Genomic DNA, 22554 nt, shown 5'->3' with positions numbered 1-22554 from the left:
TCAAGGATTTTCAACAAAAAATAACCAAGAGACAACAGCAGAAATTTGTATTTTGCTTGCACACAGTTAGTAATAGTACACCTTCACAAAACTAATTAAGCAACAATGGTTCAAAGGTAGTAGGTAATGTGAACATTGAGAATTTAAAACCAAATATTGTGTTTTTAGTTCTTTACATTATCCAGTCACCCTTGTGTTATCTGTGATGAATTCAAGTTGCATAGAAAGAAATGTACTGAGAAAAGTTTCAGTATTGATTCAGTGATGTATATGCACAGGAAAAGTTATTAGAATATATGAATATATCATGTGCCATAATATGATTATTATAGTGATTAAATGTCCAGGTAAACAGTAAAAAGAAGTTAGCACACTATTAAAACAACAAAGATCTCTTTGGTGAACACATGATCAACATTGGTCCCAAGTAGCAGGGTGTTGACGACCACTTTTTGGAGACTGTGGAGGCACAGCTGGTGGTGTCTACCGTGTAGGGTCAGTGACCGATAAATACTACCCTCTGACCCATTAGTGATGCACCTGCCAAAGAGGATATTCAGGGAGGGATTGGCAAGGGTGTCTGCCTTTGGGGCTGTCATTTTCCTTCTTAGGTCTCAACATTCCTGATCTTTTATTTTTTTCCTTATTTCCTTCTTTCAGGAATCAGTTTGATCCTCCATCTTTCCATATTCAATAGTCCTCATTCCTAGCAACCCATCTCTTTTCCTTGTGTTTGTTTCCAATTAAAATATGTTATTCCTTTGGAGAAAATTTTCAGGATTACAATTTCACAAACACAAAGATGTTTAAAAAGAACACATAATTGAAACACTACAATTAATACAAATTATTAAGAAGAACTAGTTAATTTTATCCATACCTATGAAGATATCTCTAAACAATCTGCCACACACTTGAAAGACAATTAAAATGTTGACTATACATCAGAAGAACAACTGTATAATTTGAATATATTTATACTACAGATTGCTGTGCACATGTTACCAACACTGTTGAGGTGGGGAAGATGGGAAGAGTGAAAAGTATTGAATTTAAATTACGTTTGATGACATGCTAACATCAAGCTTAGAGCCCAAAGGTATCAGGAACATCCATAGCAAGGAGAATTGGCATCAGTAATGAATAACTTAGTACAGATTCCCAATAAATAACAATGTTCATACAGGCAAATAAAAATAGGGTACTGATAAACAGATTACTAGTTACAACTGGGTATGGAGGAGAATTTAGGAAACAGAAAGAAAGAAACCCAGACAATTGGGTATGGATTCATAATAAGATAGGAAGAAGTTCATCTCAAAATACATGAGGAGAGAGGTGTTTATGCATAACCAAGATTCTGTACCCTTATATGTGAGGTATGGGGTAGGTGTATGAAGGAAGGCTGATCTACACTTGAGCTGAGGAAATGGAGAAATATACGGGGTGTTTGTTTCAAGTTAGAACACATAAATATCTTGAAAAACACACATCAGATGAAAAAAATGTTCCAGATGAAAAATTAATATTTTCAAAAGGGATATCTGTCTGTACTAAAACAGGCTAACGCCTAAACACCCACCCTCTACACACGACAGAAGCTTTTTATTTTCAAATGGGAACCACTCTCCTTTTCATTGCAGATTCAGAGTCTAAGCTAAAAAATACCTAAGGTTTATCTGTCACATTTTTTTCCCATTTGTAGTAGATTTGGATGTAATCAATGCAAGAGTTATGGTGGTTGGATGAAAGAACACAATGAAATCAGTCACCCTGATATTGATATTCAATGGGACTCACTGAAATCAAGCATTCTCATGTTCTAAGGGCTTGCCAGAATCAACCCCAAAAGGAACAGAAAACTTTATTGCCTTAAATGTAGCTTATATGGCAGACCTAAATGACTGAACGTAAAAGTTGTATTGTGCAATCAAATTTGCAAAACTAAATTAAGTCTTTATCAGTTGTTCAGACCATAAGTTTACATCTTTATTGAAAATGAAACAGTGAGTTCTTTCTTAATTGCAAGAACTGGAAAACTTGAATTTTGTCAAATACAGTGCAATCTATATTGAATTGAGAAAAAAAATGTTGTTGATAAATCCTAAGTAATTTTTGGCATAGAATCCAAATCTGCAATATAAATGAGAGGTTCTCATTTGAAAATAAAAACCTGATTCCACCATTGGAAGGGGGGAAGGGGGGGGGGGGGTTAAGGGGTGGCCAGTTTTCACACTGAAAGATGCCCCCACTTGAAAATATCAACTTTCCATCTGAAACAGTTTCTCAGTACAGTGTGTATTTACTGAGATATTTAGTTTTTCCAAGTTAAAACCAACACCCTTTATATAGGGGCCATTTCTGTGTTAAAGGTAATACAATGTGTAAGAATTCATTTTGAGGAGAGAAGTGTTTTATGGTTATAGTTTCTACAAATGTAGAATACTAACAATTTTGTGGCCAGCTCCAAATTAAAGGCACCTACCTGAATTGTTGTGGTCAAATAGATATACTGGATTATTAAATGATTAATAAGGAGACAAGTGTCTGACTTTTCTATACTGACCAAGAATGAAAGTAATAGGGATTAACGGATCATAGTATACCACACTAAAAAGCTGCTAGGTTCACAAAACATAATTCCATCTGCTGGTTTGCCGTAACCTAAAAGAATAGGCTAGTACAAAACAGTACAAGTTGATTATATTTAGAATTAAGAAAGTAATTTAACAAAAATGGTACTGTATTGAAGACAGGAAAAACGATATGGATAGAAATGCTATATGTTTACTATATAATAATGATTGTACCCCCCCATGAACCATGGACCTTGCCGTCGGTGGGGAGGCTTGCGTGCCTCAGCGATACAGATGGCCGTACCGTAGGTGCAACCACAACGGAGGGGTATCTGTTGAGAGGCCAGACAAACATGTGGTTCCTGAAGAGGGGCAGCAGCCTTTTCAGTAGTTGCAGGGGCAACAGTCTGGATGATTGACTGATCTGGCCTTGTAACATTAACCAAAACGGCCTTGCTGTGCTGGTACTGCGAACGGCTGAAAGCAAGGGGAAACTACAGCCGTAATTTTTCCCGAGGGCATGCAGCTTTACTGTATGGTTAAATGATGATTGCGTCCTCTTGGGTAAAATATTCCGGAGGTAAAATAGTCCCCCATTCGGATCTCCGGGCGGGGACTACTCAAGGGGACGTCATTATCAGGAGAAAGAAAACTGGCGTTCTACGGATCGGAGCGTGGAATGTCAGATCCCTTAATCGGGCAGGTAGGTTAGAAAATTTAAAAAGGGAAATGGATAGGTTAAAGTTAGATATAGTGGGGATTAGTGAAGTTCGGTGGCAGGAGGAACAAGACTTTTGGTCAGGTGATTACAGGGTTATAAATACAAAATCAAATAGGGGTAATGCAGGAGAAGGTTTAATAATGAATAAAAAAATAGGAGTGCGGGTTAGCTACTACAAACAGCATAGTGAATGCATTGTGGCCAAGATAGACACAAAGCCCATGCCTACTACAGTAGTACAAGTTTATATGCCAACTAGCTCTGCAGATGATGGAGAAATTGAAGAAATGTATGTGAGATAAAAGAAATTATTCAGGTAGTGAAGGGAGACGAAAATTTAATAGTCATGGGTGACTGGAATTCGTCAGTAGGAAAAGGGAGAGAAGGAAACATAGTAGGTGAATATGGATTGGGGGGAAGAAATGAAAGAGGAAGCCGCCTTGCAGAATTTTGCACAGAGCATAACTTAATCATAGCTAACACTTGGTTCAAGTATCATAAAAGAAGGTTATATACCTGGAAGAATCCTGGAGATACTAAAAGGTATCAGATAGATTATATAATGGTAAGACAGAGATTTAGGAACCAGGTTTTAAATTGTAAGACATTTCCAGGGGCAGATGTGGATTCTGACCACAATCTGTTGGTTATGAACTGCAGATTGAAACTGAAGAAACTGCAAACGAGTGGTAATTTAAGGAGATGGGACCTGGATAAACTGAAAGAACCAGAGGTTGTAGAGAGTTTCAGGGAGAGCATAAGGGAACAATTGACAAGAATGGGGGAAAGAAATACAGTAGAAGAAGAATGGGTAGCTCTGAGGGATGAAGTAGTGAAGGCAGCAGACGATCAAGTAGGTAAAAAGGTGAGGGCTAATAGAAATCCTTGGGTAACAGAAGAAATATTGAATTTAATTGATGAAAGGAGAAAATATAAAAATGCAGTGAGATCGACAGGAAGTGCAAAATGGCTAAGCAGGGATGGCTACAGGACAAATGTAAGGATATAAAGGCTTGTCTCACTAGGGGTAAGATAGATACTGCCTACAGGAAAATTAAAGAGACCTTTGGAGAGAAGAGAACCACTTGTATGAATATCAAGAGCTCAGATGGAAACCCAGTTCTAAGCAAAGAAGGGAAGGCAGAAAGGTGGAAGGAGTATATAGAAGGTTTATACAAGGGCGATGTACTTGAGGACAATATTATGGAAATGGAAGAGGATGTAGACGAAGATGAAATAGGAGATAAGATACTGCGTGAAGAGTTTGACAGAGCACTGAAAGACCTGAGTCGAAACAAGGCCCCGGGAGTAGACAACATTCCATTAGAACTACTGATGGCCTTGGGAGAGCCAGTCATGACAAAACTCTACCATCTGGTGAGCAAGATGTATGAGACAGGCGAAATACCCTCAGACTTCAAGAAGAATATAATAATTTCAATCCCAAAGAAAGCAGATGTTGACAGATATGAAAATTACCGAACTATCAGTTTAATAAGTCACAGCTGCAAAAATACTAACGCGAATTCTTTATGGACTAATGGAAAAACTGGTAGAAGCGAACCTCGGGGAAGGTCAGTTTGGATTCCGTAGAAATGTTGGAACACATGATGCAATACTAACCTTGCGACTTATCTTAGAAGAAAGCTTAAGAAAAGGCAAACCTACGTTTCTAGCATTTGTAGACTTAGAGAAAGCTTTTGACAATGTTAACTGGAATACTCTCTTTCAAATTCTGAAGGTGGCAGGGGTAAAATACAGGGAGTGAAAGGCTATTTACAATTTTTACAGAAACCAGATGGCAGTTATAAGAGTCGAGGGGCATGAAAGGGAAGCAGTGGTTGGGAAAGGAGTGAGACAGGGTTGTAGCCTCTCCCCAATGTTATTCAATCTGTATATTGAGCAAGCAGTAAAGGAAACTAAAGAAAAATTCAGAGTTGGTATTAAAATTCATGGAGAAGAAGTAAAAACTTTGAGGTTCGCCGATGACATTGTAATTCTGTCAGAGACAGCAAAGGACTTGGAAGAGCAGTTGAACGGAATGGACAGTGTCTTGAAAGGAGCATATAAGATGAACATCAACAAAAGCAAAACGAGGATAATGGAATGTAGTCAAATTAAATCGGGTGATGCTGAGGGAATTAGATTAGGAAATGAGACACTTAAAGTAGTAAAGGAGTTTTGCTATTTAGGGAGCAAAATAACTGATGATGGTCGAAGTAGAGAGGATATAAAATGTAGACTGGCAATGGCAAGGAAATCGTTTCTGAAGAAGAGAAATTTGTTAACATCGAGTATAGATTTAAGCGTCAGGAAGTCGTTTCTGAAAGTATTTGTATGGAGTGTAGCCATGTATGGAAGTGAAACATGGATGATAACCAGTTTGGACAAGAAGAGAATAGAAGCTTTCGAAATGTGGTGCTACAGAAGAATGCTGAAGATAAGGTGGGTAGATCACGTAACTAATGAGGAGGTATTGAATAGGATTGGGGAGAAGAGAAGTTTGTGGCATAACTTGACTAGAAGAAGGGATCGGTTGGTAGGACATGTTTTGAGGCATCAAGGGATCACAAATTTAGCATTGGAGGGCATCGTGGAGGGTAAAAATCGTAGAGGGAGACCAAGAGATGAATACACTAAGCAGATTCAGAAGGATGTAGGTTGCAGTAGGTACTGGGAGATGAAGAAGATTGCACAGGATAGAGTAGCATGGAGAGCTGCATCAAACCAGTCTCAGGACTGAAGACCACAACAACAACAACAACAACAACAACAACAACAACGATTGTACCCAATGAACAACCCACTGAATGAACAATAGTTGGTATGGGATTGTACAAAGTAATTTTGTACTATTTTAATTTGTTTACCTATTACAAGTAGTCAAGCTCATTTATCTTGACTTAAGGAATTTAAGACTAAGCAGGAGGTGGAACTGGCTAACCGATACTCTCTTTGTTATTTTTGTTGTTGTTGTTGTTGTTGTTGTTGTTGTGGTGGTGGTGGTGGTCTTAAGTCCAAACACTGATTTGATGCAGCTCTCCATGCCACTCTATCCTGTGCGAGCCTCTTAAGCTCCAAATAACTACTGCAGTCTACATCCTCTCAGAATGTGTCCTATCAATCAATCCTTCTTTTGATCAAGTTGTGCCATAAATTTCTTGTCTCTCCAGTTCTATTCTTTATCTCCTCATTAGTTATGTGATCAACCCATCTACCTTAAACACTCTTCTGTAGCACTACATTTTGAAAGTTTCTAATCTCTTAGTTCTCTGAACTGTTTATCGTCCACATTTCGCTTTCATAAATGGCTACACTTCAGGCACATACCTTCAGAAGAGACTTCCCAACACTTAAATTTACATTCAGTGTAAACAAATGTCTCTTCTTCAAAAATGATTTCCTTGCCATTGCCAGACTACATTTTATATCCTCTCTACTTCGGCCATCAACAGTTACTTTGCTGTCCAAATAGCAAAACTCATCTACTACTTTAAGTGCCTGTTTCTTAATATAATGCCCTTAGCATCACCTGACTTTATTCAGCTAGATTTCTTTACACTTGTTTTGCTTTTGTTGATGTTCATCTTATATCTTCCTTTCAAGATACTGTCCATTCCAGTCAACTGATCTTCGAAGTCCTTTGCTATATCTGACAGATTTACAACGTTATCAGCAAACCTCCAAGTTTTTATTTCTTCTCCCTGAACTTTAATTCGTACTTCAAATTTTTCTTTGGTTTCATTTACTGCTTGTTCATTGTACGTACAGACTGAAAATATCAGGGATAGGCTACAACCCCATCTCACTCCCTTCTCATCCACTGCTTTCTTTTCATGCCCCTCGACTCTTATTACTGCAATCTGGTTTCTGTATAAGTTGTAAATAGCCTTTTGCTTCCTGTATTTTACCCATGCTACCTTCAGAATTTCAAAGAGAGTATTATAGTCAGCATTGTTGAAAGCTTTCTCTAAGTTTACATATGCTTTTAATGTAGGTTTTTCTTTCCTTAACCTATCTTCTAAGATAAGTCATAGCGTGAGTATTGCCTCACATTTTCCTACATTTCTTCAGAATCCAGAACTGATTTTCCCCAGGGTTGGCTGCTACCAGCTTTTCCATCCATCTATAAAGAATTTTTGTTAGTATTTTGCAACCATGACTTATTAAACTGATAGTTCAGTAATTTTCACAGCTGTCATCAACTGCTTTCTTTGGAATTGGAATTACTGCATTCTTCTTGAAGTGTGTGGGTATTTTGCCTGTCTCATACATCTTGCACACCAAACTGAAGAGTTTTGTCATAGCTGGCTTTTCCAATGCTATCAGTAGTTCTGATGAAATATTATCTACCCTCGGGGTCTTGTTTAAACTTAGAACTTTCAGAGCTCTACTAAGTTCATCTCTCAGTATCATACTGCCAATCTCATCTTCATCTATGTCTACTTCCCTTTCTATAATATTGCCTTTAATTTCATATCCTTTGTTAGACCCTCTACATACTCCTTCCACCTTTAAACTTTCCCTTTTTTGCTTAAGATTGGTTTTCCATCTGAGCTTCTGATATTCATACAGCTGCTCTCCTATCTCCAAAGGCCTCTTTAATTTTCCTGTAGGTGGTATTTGTCTTTTCCATAGTGAAATATTCTTCTAAACCCTTACATTTGTCCTCCAGCCATTCCAGCTGAACTATTTTGCACTTGTTGTCAATCTCATTTTTTTTAAATGTTTGTATTCCATTTTGCCTACTTCATTTGCTGCAGTTTTGTATTTTCTCCTTTCAGCAATTAAATTCAACATCTCATGTTATCCAAGGCCTTGCCTTCTGCAAGGCCTTGTCTTTTTACCTGTTTGATCCTCTGCTGCAATCACTATTTCACCTCTCAACGTTACTCATTCATCTTCTGCTGTATTCCTTTCCTCTGTTCTAGTAATCTTTTGCCTAATGCTATCTCTGAAACTCTCAACAACCACTGTTTCTTTTAAGTTATCCAGGTCCATCTCCTTAATTTCCTAGCTTTTTGCAATTTCTTCAGTTTTAATCTACAGTTCATAACCAATAAAATGTGATCAGAGTCTACATCTGCCCTGGAACTGTCTTAAAATTGAAAATCTGGTTCCCACATCTCTTTCTAACCATTATACAATCAATCTGAAACCTTCTGGGATCTCCAGGTCTCTTCCACATGCACAACCTTCTTTTATGATTCTTAAACCAAGGGTTAGCAATGATTAAATTATGCTCTGTGCTACCAGATGGCTTCCTCCTTCATTCCTTCCCCCCACTTCATATTCACCTATTTTTCCTTCATTTTTTTCTACTATTAAATTCCAGTCCCCCATCACAATAAAATTTTCACCTCCTTTAACTACCTCAATAATTTCTTTTATATCATCAAACATTTCTTCAATCTCTTCACCATCTGCAGAGCTAGTTGGCATATAAACTTGTACTATTGTGGTAGACAGGGGCCTCGTGTCTATATTGGCTATGATAGTTGTGCTAACACATATGAATAGTTGAAGTAACAAACAGATTTTTTTTTGTTAAAATATTCTATGGTTTCGCCACACTTAATGAATTTAAGAGTGGTTTACATGAGTAGCAATATTCAAGTGGCTTCTGGATGAAGTACTCTAATGTTGGGGTCACAAAAGAAAATAAGATTTTTCAATTCCATTTAAAATCAATAATAAACAGTATGGAAGATATAGTAATAGAAAGGAAAAGAGTTAACTACAGGTATTGCTGAATAATTATTTACACTTATGTAATGGTGGTAACATCATTCCTCTGAGCAGGCGGATATGTGGTGTAATATATCACTTCAGCAGAGCAATGTGTAACTCATCTAGCCACTGAATGATGGTCACAATGTTGAAAACATATAGTAGTTACATAATTAAGAAAAGAAAGCTCTTTGTGTGATTTTTATTTCATCTGTTTAAACAATGGAAACTCCATGTAGGAATATCAACAATGTAGGAGAAAATGCCATCCAGGCCTGAGCTGCTGGAACTGGTGCTCGATTGTGCATATCTGTGCCTGTTTGCAACTTAATGTTTCTTCTTTATGGTAAATAGCAGTCTATCTTTCCCTACATTGTTGTTTTTCCATCTGTTTTGCACATATTGCTTAAACAGATGGATGCCATGTATCTTCAAAAAATGTTTTTTGTATTTGTATTTCTTTATTGGTCCTGTAAATCGTGTTTAGGTACATATTTTGCACAAAATTAATTTATGTGGGATCTCACATTGTACATATGAGCAATGTTCCCTGTAACTAAATATTGTCGTACAATATAAGATTCTTTCTTGGTATGCAATATAAATAGTTATTAAAAGAAAAAGTCTATCTTACTCCTTCATATAAAGTTGAAAATTGGTGAGGTTATTCAAAACCAGGACCAGCAGAACTGCAGTGGTAACCAAATCCCTCAAGCTGCTATGGTACAGTCCAAGAAGAAAGTTTAATTACAAGTGCAGCACTTCAGAACTTCATGATGAAGACAAATTTGAATCTGAACACACATATGCCGGGTGATCAAAAAGTCAGTATAAATTTGAAAACTTAATAAACCACGGAATAACGTAGATAGAGAGGTAAAAATTGACACACATGCTTGGAATGACATGGGGTTTTATTAGAACAAAAAAAACCAAAGCATTGCTAGACGTGTGAAACATCTCTTGCGCGCGGCGTTTGGTGATGATCATGTGCTCAGCCGCCACTTTCGTCATGCTTGGCCTCCCAGGTCCCCAGACCTCAGTCCGTGCGATTATTGGATTTGGGGTTACCTGAAGTCGCAAGTGTATCGTGATCGACAGACATCTCTAGGGATGCTGAAAGACAACATCCTATGCCAATGCCTCACCATGACTCCGCACATGCTTTACAGTGCTGTTCACAACATTATTCCTCAACTACAGCTATTGTTGAGGAATGATGAAGGGCATATTGAGCATTTCCTGTAAAGATCATCATCTTTGCTTTGCCTTACTTTGTTATGCTAATTATTGCTATTCTGACCAGATGAAGCACCATCTGTCGGACATTTTTTTGAACGTTTGTATTTTTTTGGTTCTAATAAAACCCCATGTCATTCCAAGCATGTGTGTCAATTTGTACCTCTATCTACTTTACTCTGTGATTTATTCAGTTTTCAAATTTATACCGACTTTTTGATTACTCGGTATTTAATTGGGAAGACTGCAAGCTATATATCTGTGGTCTCTCTTGACCACTGCCAGCTAATGTCTTCAATTCATTTGTGTCTTGCAAGTTACATACTCAACACATGCAGATTAAACAGCTTGCTAGGATGTCGCACACTCAAAGGTTTTCATCACTGAAAATTGTGACTATTTGGACCACACTACACACTTCCAGTCAGCTACTGTGCAGTTTCTGTATTTGATACACTGAATACATGCAGCTTTATGTGCCTGTCTCAGGATCAATGATACTTTATAAGTTACCACACTCCAAATGTCTACTGCATGGAGTTCCCTTCGCAATGTTTGATCAAAAACTTGTTGAGGTGAGTCTTCATTCACTGACAGCAGCAGTTCCTGTTGGATTTGAAACCAATTGTCACTGACAAGTTGTGACACTCATGTCTGGTCCCTGTCAGTTGGTATCATTTGAGACCATTATTCTTAAGCCACCATACATGACTGAATAGTACACCATTCCTCATATACAAATTGGGCAGTCCACACTGATATTCTAACAAATTGAGCAACTTCATTCACGGTGTCATCATGGGCATGTCTAACATGATACCTCATTTTTGCCTTTCTTTCGTGTCTCCACTCTGACCCACCTTACTGTGATGATTGCATACAACTGACTAGCACATACACATCATTTCACATCTACTACTTAGATCAATGGTGAAGGGTCATATGACTGCCTAGTAACAGTTCTAAACCATTCACAGCACTTGAAAGTGACAAGCGTGCTCTATTAATGGGTTGACTAATATCTTGTTTGGTTGGTTTATTTCATCGACCCGCTTATTTGGTGTTAAGCAGTTTTGTAATAGTTGTTAATGTTACCATTTTTTTTTAAATAAATATATTTCAGAAGTGGCTTTCTATTGACCCAGCAACCTATCTAACAGTTCTTCCCAAATGACACATATCTCTTGCAAAGATTTGTGTAACAGTGATTTGTGTGTACATCATTAGGTACCATACACAATTACACAAATTTTTGTTCTGAAAAACATTTTTTCCATTACATTGTAAAGAAACAGACAGAGATTCACCTATTGTAGTACATGATACATTTGATTACTAAACATCATGATACACTGTAATTTTATTTTGTGATAATATACTTGTGGTCATGTTTCAATTTTTAAATTTCACTAATTACTGTTTGATGACATTTCAGACAATGTAGAAAATACTTTAATACATTTTTTTCAAGCCTTATAGAATGATGTTAACACTTGTTGATGAAGTAAATGTGTTACTTACTGGTTTTGAATACAATGTGGGACACAGTATTTTGCACAGAATAATTAAGATTGATGAATGGAATTACCTGTATTATAGACAAGTGAAATAGCAATTTAATTCAAATGAAAATATACTTATTGCCATGTTAACTATTAATACTCACATAATATTTAACTTTCAAAGCTTCTACATTTTATGAAACTAATACTGAAAAATGTTTTTCCTGCTGAATGTAATATCAAACTTAGATAATTTTGTACAAGTATTTCCAATTATAACAATACTGTAAGTAGCAACCATTGTTGAGATATTATAGGGGACAGTGGTTGTGACTGAACAGAATCACTGAGTCAGTAGGAAGTGAGTGAAACGGTAGAGAGTGAGTCATTCAGTGGGACTGCTGTTGTGTTCAGTTTGCTTTCTGTGAATAAATGATAAAGAAATTGAGTTGTCTGAAGACTTTTCATTAATTTAAATCTTTGCAATCAAATAAGAGTAGGAAAAAACCTAAGAATCATCTCAGTTCTTCTGCAACAAATGTAAATAATATTTAAATATGAACAATATACTTTGACACTTCTGATTCAACTAGAAAAGAAACCAAGTATTTGGGTAACTTTTCCTGCTTCAAAACTCAGTTCATAATTTTGCACGAATGTGGATACTACAAATAATACTTTTAAATCGAAATTCTGACTTAATACTCATCAATATTGTGAGTAGGAGTGTTACAACCTGTTACTCATTCTTACATGCATGACAACCTTAAATATATAGATACATGGAAGGGATCTATATTACTAAGCAACTATCCCACAACTCGGAACCAGTTGCAGGTTGCCTACCTAGCAGTTACCAGATAACAAAAATTTAATTTCAGTATTCTGCATGGTTGACTGAATTTAAAATGCTGTTGTAATATACTCATGAAGATGTACAATCCTAATGTTAAAAGTTCAACACAATAAGACATGTATTACAGTCAGAAACTGAACATGTGTGACTTCAGGCAGCACGACTGACTGAGCACACATACATCAACTTCATTCATCCAGTAATTGAGAGTGAGAGCACTTAGCAACTTCAAACAGTCTTTACACATAATTTCAAACCTTTATAAAAAAAATTTCTTGTTAACACCCCAACAAATTGATGAAAGGAAGGAAGTTTATCACCCACTACATTTTTGCTGTACATGCAATCAAACTTCAGCATCAGGAATGACATTTTAATTTATTACTTCTTTATTACTAACTCTATTCACAACACAGTTTGCCAACAGTATAAACATATACCACTGAATGTGCCTGCAAATCTTCAAGAGAAAAGATGTCATAAACATAGAGATGCATGGAAAACTATCTTTTGCTTAAAATGGAGGACAAAGTACCAACACTATATCCATCCAGTGCTTCATACTTTGAGGACTTAACAACTCCCAATAAGCTTTAAGCACAATTTCAAACCTTTTCTAAACTTTTTCTTGCTTTCACACCTATCATCAAATATTTAACTAACTCATTTTTAAAGTAATCATATGTTTGGAGCTGTTTTATATGTGGTTATCTGGTGGAATACTAAGTCCTAATAAATAATGGTTGCATAATTTTCTATAATTCCACAATCTGTTTCTGTCCAGTAAGTTTTTATACCGGCAGGCAAATTTCCCAAGAATGTGATGTACTACATTAATAGAGAATTGTGTGAGCCAAATATAATTTGTGGGGCTTAATGTCTTGGTACAAGTCTTTCAATTGGATACCACTTTGATGACTTGCATGCTCCTAACCTACTCCAGTTATCCAACCAGGGAAAAGCAGACCTACAGTTTAACAAGTAATGTGAGTCATGTTCCATTTCTGTTGACTCCCACATTGTTGAGAGGTGAAAGACAGATTAAAATACAGACTGAACAGGATATGGTCCCATGACCTGTCTGTTTCCAAGCATGCACTTAACCACTAGACTGCCAGGCTCGACAGCGAAATATAATGAATGGATGAATGAATGTAAAAGAACATTAATCTCTGCATTTAGGCAGGTCAAGAGTGGTATGTGTTAACTTTACTTTGCTTAACGGTTCTATGATGCATTTATTAATTACTGACATGTAGCCACATGTCATTTTCTCTTGGGAATTTCAATAACTGGTAGTGTACATTTGTCAGATTATAAATAATTATAATTATATAATTATAAAATAATTTATATTAAGTCACATCATGTTCACAAAACATTTGAATTATGGTATCACATTTTCTAAGATTTAGCCATATAATATCTTCATTTTGAACAAAACAACTGTTTTTAGCTCCAGATTACAAACTACACCAAAAGAGAATCAGTTTGCTGATTTTTCATCACTAACATATTTATCATTATGTCCATAATTTTTATTTTACGATCACTTAAATTCCACAGACTCCAAATTCATTACTAATGTGAATACTCTGCATTAATTGCCAGACTTTTCACCTGGGAGTCAATTGTCCATAAATAATAAATACATTTATCAACTGCCATTTATCAGTGTTTTTGTAATCTTTTACATTACTTCTTTGTTACATTTGTTTTTTCTAGGAAAGCATACAGAGTATGATATAGGGATGAACTAAACTATACATTATCTATCAGTAATAGCTTATAATGTTCCAGTTCCAACTAACCAATAGTTCTAGATGTCTCGCTAGATGGACTACTACTGAAATTAAAAATGCATGCCCCCAAATAAGAAACTGACAATTCTTGTGGGAGATATGTTAACTGTTACTTCAAGGACAGTGCTAGACAAAAAAAAAAGTACGTGATTTACCACAAAAAATGAGCTTCCCCAAGGATCAGTCCTAGAACTCTTGCTCTTCAACCTGTACACCAGTGACATTCCAAACACTGCTAGCAAAATGTCTTGCTATGCAGATGACCTAGCCGTAGGCATGCAAAACAGCACACTAGAGGAAGGAGAAACTATATTGTCTAGATACTTAGAAACCCATTAGCTGAATCTATACTCCAGTGTGGCATCACAGTACTCATACAAGGAAACTAGACATCCATCTGAATGAATCTATGAAAATTATGCTTGCACTAAAACCCCCACCAATCCCTTGACTGCACACTGCCAGAAGCATTCCATCATCTGAATTGCGATGCCTGAAAGCAACCAATTGAAACTTGAGGAAGCTGCATCACCTCAACTACCGCCAAGACCTTCCAATTCTTACAGTCTTAAATGACCCTCGTCCAGATCACTTGATATCACGCTTTGTACTGTGGCATAATGGAAGACACAACAAGAAGTTTGACAGTAAAAAGACTGGTGTAAGGCAACTTGAATGCTGCAACAATAAAATATCAAGTGTTCAAGAAACATCTGCCAGCCTACCAGGATTTGACCTGAAGATAAGTGAGTAGATGAGACTGAACAAGATAAAGAGCCTGGTGCAATGCTATAATGCACAAGTGGGGACTCCTAAACTCTACAGCCTGCAATTGTGGGGTCCAACAACAAATCATTCAGCATATTGTCAAACACTGTCCTCTGAGAAAGTATCAGGAGCATTCAGTGACTGCTCCCTCTGTTATCAACTATCATCATTCACTAAATGCTGAACTCTGATTAAATGTATCTATTTTAATTAAGCCCCAATCTTATAGCTAAATGTTCTCCTTGTTACTAGTATTAAATTATTAATTTTCAGAATTTAAATATATTAGTTTTGTGTCTAAATTCTTAACTGTATGACTACAAATGATATGTATTTCTTCATATAAAATAAATATAAAATAAATAGTTCCAGAAATCTATTAATTATTTACTAGGTCCGCTAGAGGCTGTGAATTACACTGAAACCAGCAAAATAGTTTGAACTACTGTAGAAATGTTTTCTTAAGTATTTTATATGGTTCATTCTCAATTTTCATTTATTTAAGCTTCAGAACAGAGTATTCATATACCTTATGTCAGAGCTCGAGTGTCTTTGTCTATTATCACTACAGTTTTTAGTCCCTCAGTTTCTTTTTTTCTTTTGGGACATTCAAGCATATAACAAGCACAGTTCCACTTTGTTGGGCTATACTGAATGAGCATTTTGGACTTAATCCCAGGCTTTTCTGAGCTGTTTTTCCACAAACTACTTGTAGTAAGCACCTGATGTTTTTATTTTTTCTGTCAACAATTTCACTTTTTCAGTGCATCACCTGAGTTCATTTACTACTGCATTTTTCATGTTTGCCACATCATCAATGATTACAGCCAAAATCTTATCTCAAAGACTGAACTACCAGTAATAATCTCTCTCTCTCTCTCTCTCTCTCTCTCTTTCATACCACATGAACATTTGTGTGAGAATCCTACATTTATGAACACTGTAGCAATACTCACTGGAGTTGAAAATCATATGTTATTAAATGTGTTGTCACAGCTACATAGCTTTCATCATCTTTAAACATTCATGTAGTATCAGTTTTCAAGCAGTTTCTTTCAGTTGTAATAAGGGGTTCTTGTGCAGCATCTATGCAATTTGTGTGTTCTGCTGCCGGAAGCATACTTCCACAAAATTGCCTTTCATCTTGGCAAACAATGTACTGGATTCAAACCTTTGACAATAGCAATAAAACCTTTGTCTTCAACAACTGAGAAAGACTGAAAATCTTCAATGGATAACTTGAAAGGAGATTAGCTAGTTTCTTTCTCCGTGTTTTGCACCTAACACCCCCCCCCCCCTCCCCTCTCTCTCTGCTGCCCCCCCACCCCCACCCCCCACCCCAGAAATGAAGTCACTAGAGTGTTTGCCAGACTTTCATATTACCTTTATAATTTGAATTTTAGAGGAATATGCCATAGGTTCATGTGACATAATCAACAATGTGTCTAGATTAACTTTATGGCTGTTGATTATCTTGTCCATTGACATCATCAATATTGTCGTAAACAGCACTTCATTCAGTTGATGATGAATCCAGCACACTTTGCCGCTGAAATGATAACCTTATTGTTGGATGTTTCATTCTGTAAGTTTTCTCAGGTTACTCACAGTTGTTTTCAAACATAATGTTTGACTACAAATACCACACTGTGCTATTATTTTACTGGAAGGTCTCAGAGAAAAATTTCTTCATAAATAACCAGGTTTTTATATTTTATTCATTGTTGACAACTGCAAGCAACTGAATATGAAATTTCTATACTTCAGTTTCCTACAGTATGTCATGCCTGCATAATATAACAGCAAAGGAAGGTCATGAATGCACAATACACTTGTAGCTGTAAATGAGTCATGGATTTCAGGTTGGAAGTGCAGTGGAATGACTCTTAATTCTACAGTTGGGTCTCCCCCATTAAATGTTATACTGAAGGAATGAAAATGTTCCACTCAGGAGTTTATACCATGCCCCTGTATACTTATTAATGAAATCATGACTGCATCCTGGAATGACTAATGAAATGTTCAAACAGAACAAATATGTTACAGGTGCGGAAATAATATCTCGACCATATGTCGATATCTGTGCATAATCAGTTGTGAGTTAGTACCATATAACCTATTATAGCAACAAGGTATCAGTGGTACTGATTTGTTTAAAATTACTGAAATTTTACCAGCAACAAGACAACTAGTTTTATCATTACCATCCAAAACAAAGTAAATGGTAGAAACTCACTTCTGTTGGTGAATCTTAACTTATTAAGAATTTAACTGGGTCCAGCAAAGAATGTATTATTTGCTTGACATATACAATTCAGTAACACTGTTATTTTAATACTTACGTTAAATATTATCCAAACCTTCTACGACTATAAAAAATTATGACAAAAGAAAGTTACTAAAAGTATGCAAAAAATGTTGAGCAACAGACAGAACACACAGGCATGTCGGGAATTATAGCTCAATATTTTAAACATAGCTGCACAACAGCAACGGTTCCACGTAATAAAATTATAAACAGCCGACCAGTTGCAATGGATAAAGAATTCTTTACCTAGGTTGTGAGCTCTGCAAGTTCCATGTACTAGTTTACATTTACGTGACAAACCCTAATTCTAGGGCTATATTTCATTTTTGACAAATAGATCTATGCCGACATTTGTAAAAACGGCGATGGTACATTAGTTCTTACTAATGTAAAATTGCCATCTTCTGAAGAAGACAAATTTATATTTGTCAAAACCTAGGTAAAGAATTCTTTAATTATAGCTCACTTTCTTAATTTGTGCGGATCTTCTAACCACATGTACATGAGACAAACCCAAACAAACACTTACCTTTATTTTGGAAAGTAAACTTATAAGCTTCAATATCTTCTTCAGTTATACCACCAGTCTCAACTGAACCATCATCTATAAATATTTTGGTGAAATTTTCCAGATCAAAAGATGAAGCAAACATCTCTGGAAGGTAAGGCATTTGGAAGAAAAATATGTACCTGTAAAAGAAAAGAAAAAATATATTTCAGAAAGAGCTACTTTCCAAAATTTCCAATGACACCTTGAATTTTAAGAAGATGATAAAAGAAGAAGATGCACATACCATGATTTAAAAAACTGTTTAAGTGAACTGAAGAACCCTTTTGGAAATCCAGTATCCATGATTATATATTTTTCAACCTTTTCTGGGTGTTTTAGCAAAAAGTACCATGCTACCATGCCACCCCAATCATGGGCAACAAGAGTAATCTTTTGTTTCCCTAGAAATAAAAAAAAAGAGAACATAATATGGTGAAATTAAAAATACAGGAACAGTGACATAAATAATAACGATACTAACAAGTGAGAGAGTCAAATCTTCAAAACATAGAAACATTGCACTATAACATATCATAATCACAGGTATTTATAGAAAGAGCTAAAGAAATACAAAAACAACAGTTGCTTAGAGACTGACTGTCTTATTCTTTGCACAACAAAATCATATTCTCCCTGAAAGAAGCTGCACAAATATTCAGTCAGTTCTTGATAACATTACAAAGTGGTACCAAGAAGATGGTATCAGTGTTTCATCTCAACAACAAGATTGTCAACAAAGAGTTCATTGTCCACCTTGAAGGAAGATTTCTCAGACATTACAGAAACCCAAAATGAGAACAGCTGCCGAAGTCAAAACACAAAACAGCATCCTCCAGAAACTCTGTGGCACATTGTGGGGATCAACTGCATCAACACTGCGTACTTCAGTTCTGGAATTGGCTTACCTTGTTGTGGAACACTGTTCACCAGCCTGTATGAACAGTGCCCACAGAAAGCTTGTTGATACACAGCTCATCCATACCACACATCTTAAAACTGGTATCATCAGACCTACAAATACTTTTTGTTGCTCATACTCAACCACATATCACCTCCACCTCTGCAGTGGGAAAGTGCAATTGTACAGGAGTACAATAAACTACAGAAAAATCCTAATCCTCCTCTTCATGCAGACATCCCAAGCATCAGCAAATGTAGGTTTTGCCCTCATAATCCATCCTTGGAAACAGAAAGAATGTTAGTTGAAAATGGCTTTAATACCAGTGTCACCTGGTTTGCATTGCCACTCCAGATGTGGTCGGTTCTTAACTGAATAAGAACCAAAACTGGAAGGTGTGCTGACTCTTTGCACCAGTGGAAGAAAATAACTTCACCATGTTGCGAATGTGGCTCTCAAAGCTGACTGTTCACCGGATAATTCAAGAATATCCTCAGAAAGCTTTCCCTAGCAATCCATCAGAGTTCCTGGTGATGAGAGAGTGATAACTACACTATACTCATGGCTTCAATATTAGTTGGTAATTTGAGCTAATTGTAATATTATTTTTTGTGATACAACAATATGCTAAATAAATAACATAAATAAAAGGTGCAAAGATTGGCAACTTGTTTAAATATTCAGAAATGTAAAATTATGCATTACACAAAATGAAAAACATAATATCTTATGCCCCCCATGAACCACGGACCTTGCCGTTGGTGGGGAGGCTTGCGTGCCTCAGCGATACAGATGGCCATACTGTAGGTGCAACCACAACGGAGGGGTATCTGTTGAGAGGCCAGACAAACGTGTGGTTCCTGAAGAGGGGCAGCAGCCTTTTCAGTAGTTGCAGGGGCAACAGTCTGGATGATTGACTGATCTGGCCTTGTAACATTAACCAAAACGGCCTTGCTGTGCTGGTACTGCGAACGGCTGAAAGCAAGGGGAAACTACAGCCGTAATTTTTCCCGAGGGCATGCAGCTTTACTGTATGGTTAAATGATGATGGCGTCTTCTTGGGTAAAATATTCCGGAGGTAAAATAGTCCCCCATTCAGATCTCCGGGCGGGGACTACTTAAGAGGACGGTGTTATCAGGAAAAATAAAACTGGCATTCTACGGGTCGGAGTGTGGAATGTCAGATCCCTTAATTGAGCAGGTAGGTTAAAAAATTTAAAAAGGGAAATGGATAGGTTAAAGTTAGATATAGTGGGAATTAGTGAAGTTCGGTGGCTGGAGGAACAAGACTTTTGGTCACGTGAATACAGGGTTATAAATACAATATCAAATAGAGGAAATGCAGGAGTAGGTTTAATAATGAATAAAAAAATAGGCATGCGGGTAAGTTACTACAAACAGCATAGTGAACGCATTATTGTGGCCAAGATAGACACGAAGCCCATGCCTACTACAGTAGTACAAGTTTATATGCCAACTAGCTCTGCAGATGATGAAGAAATTGATGAAATGTATGATGAGATAAAAGAAATTATTCAGATAGTGAAGGGAGACGAAAATTTAATAGTCATGGGTGACTGGAATTCGAGTGTAGGAAAAGGGAGAGAAGGAAACATAGTAGGTGAATATGGATTGGGGCTAAGAAATGAAAGAGGAAGCCGTCTGGTAGAATTTTGCACAGAGCATAACTTAATCATAACTAACACTTGGTTCAAGAATCATAAAAGAAGGTTGTATACATGGAAGAATCACGGAGGTACTAAAAGGTACCAGATAGATTATATAATGGTAAGACAGAGATTTAGGAACCAGGTTTTAAATTGTAAGACATTTCCAGGGGCAGATGTGGACTCTGACCACAATCTATTGGTTATGAACTACAGATTAAAATTGAAGAAACTGCAAACAGGTGGGAATTTAAGGAGATGGGACATGGATAAACTGAAAGGACCAGAGGTTGTACAAAGTTTCAGGGAGAGCATAAGGGAACAATTGACAGCAGTGGGGGAAAGAAGTACAGTAGAAGAAGAATGGGTAGCTCTGAGGGATGAAGTAGTGAAGGCAGCAGATGATCAAGTAGGTAAAAAGACGAGGGCTAGTAGAAATCCTTGGGTAACAGAAGAAATATTGAATTTAATTGATGAAAGGAGAAAATATAAAAATGCAGTAAATGAAGCAGGCAAAAAGGAATACAAACGTCTCAAAAATGAGATCGACAGGAAGTGCAAAATGGCTAAGCAGGGATGGATAGAGGACAAATGTAAGGATGTAGAGGCATATATCACTAGGGGTAAGATAGATACTGCCTACAGCAAAATTAAAGAGACCTTTGGAGAAAAGAGAATCACTTGTATGAATATCACGAGGTCAGATGGAAATCCAGTTCTAAGCAAAGAAGGGAAAGCAGAAAGGTGGAAGGAGTATATAGAGGGTCTATACAAGGGCGATGTACTTGAGGACAATATTATGGAAATGGAAGAGGATGTAGATGAAGATGAAATGGGAGATACGATACTGCGTGAAGAGTTTGACAGAGCACTGATAGACCTGTGTCGAAACAGGGCCCCGGGAGTAGACAACATTCCATTAGAACTACTGACAGCCTTGGGAGAGCCAGCCCTGACAAAACTCTACCATCTGGTTAGCAAGATGTATGAGACAGGCGAAATACCCTCAGACTTCAAGAAGAATATAATAATTCCAATCCCAAAGAAAGCAGGTGTTGACAGATGTGAAAATTACCCAACTATCAGTTTAATAAGTCACAGCTGCAAAATACTAACATGAATTATTTACAGACGAATGGAAAAACTGTTAGAAGCCGACATCGGGGAAGATCAGTTTGGATTCCGTAGAAATATTGGAACACGTGAGGCAATACTGACCTTACGACTTATCTTAGAAGAAAGATTAAGGAAAGGCAAACCTACGTTTCCAGCATTTGTAGACTTAGAGAAAGCTTTTGACAATGTTGACTGGAATACTCTCTTCCAAATTCCAAAGGTGGCAGGGGTAAAATACAGGGAGCGAAAGGCTATTTACAATTTTTACAGAAACCAGATGGCAGTTATAAGAGTCGAGGGACATGAAAGGGAAGCAGTGGTTGGGAAGGGAGTGAGACAGGATTGTAGCCTCTCCTCGATGTTATTCAAACTGTATATTGAGCAAGCAGTAAAGGAAACAAAAAAATTCGGAGTAGGTATTAAAATCCATGGAGAAGAAATAAAAACTTTGAAGTTAGCCGATGACATTGTAATTCTGTCAGACACAGCAAAGGACTTGGAAGAGCAGTTGAACGGAATGGATAGTGTCTTGAAAGTGGGATATAAGATGAACATCAACAAAAGCAAAACGAGGATAATGGAATGTAGTCATATTAAGTCAGGTGATGCTGACGGAATTAGATTAGCAAATGAGACACTTAAAGTAGTAAAGGAGTTTCACTATTTGGCGAGCAAAATAACTGATGCTGGTCGAAGTAGAGAGGATATAACATGTAGACTGGCAATGGCAAGGAAATCTTTTCTGAAGAAGAGAAATTTGTTAACATCGAGTATAGATTTAAATGTCAGGAAGTCGTTTCTGAAAATATTTGTTTGGAGTG

The 22554-nt window shown here is 36.8% G+C and overlaps 1 protein-coding gene across 1 annotated transcript in view; it reads right to left on the bottom strand.

Annotated features, from left to right (window-relative positions):
- LOC126198726 (epoxide hydrolase 4-like) overlaps positions 1-22554 on the bottom strand; it is a 128411-nt gene that overhangs the window by 13172 nt on the left and 92685 nt on the right. Inside the window, exons 4-5 of the mRNA XM_049935247.1 lie at positions 18297-18453; positions 18032-18192 (exon numbers count right to left, since the gene is read on the bottom strand). Of these exons, the coding sequence (XP_049791204.1) occupies positions 18032-18192; positions 18297-18453 (318 nt within the window). The remainder of the gene's footprint in view (positions 1-18031; positions 18193-18296; positions 18454-22554) is intronic.

The sequence above is a fragment of the Schistocerca nitens genome, chromosome 8, assembly GCF_023898315.1.
Source record: "Schistocerca nitens isolate TAMUIC-IGC-003100 chromosome 8, iqSchNite1.1, whole genome shotgun sequence".
In the NCBI taxonomy this organism is placed as follows: domain Eukaryota; kingdom Metazoa; phylum Arthropoda; class Insecta; order Orthoptera; family Acrididae; genus Schistocerca; species Schistocerca nitens.
The sequence above is the reverse complement of the archived record's forward strand: the minus strand, read 5'-3'. Positions and strand labels throughout refer to the sequence as shown.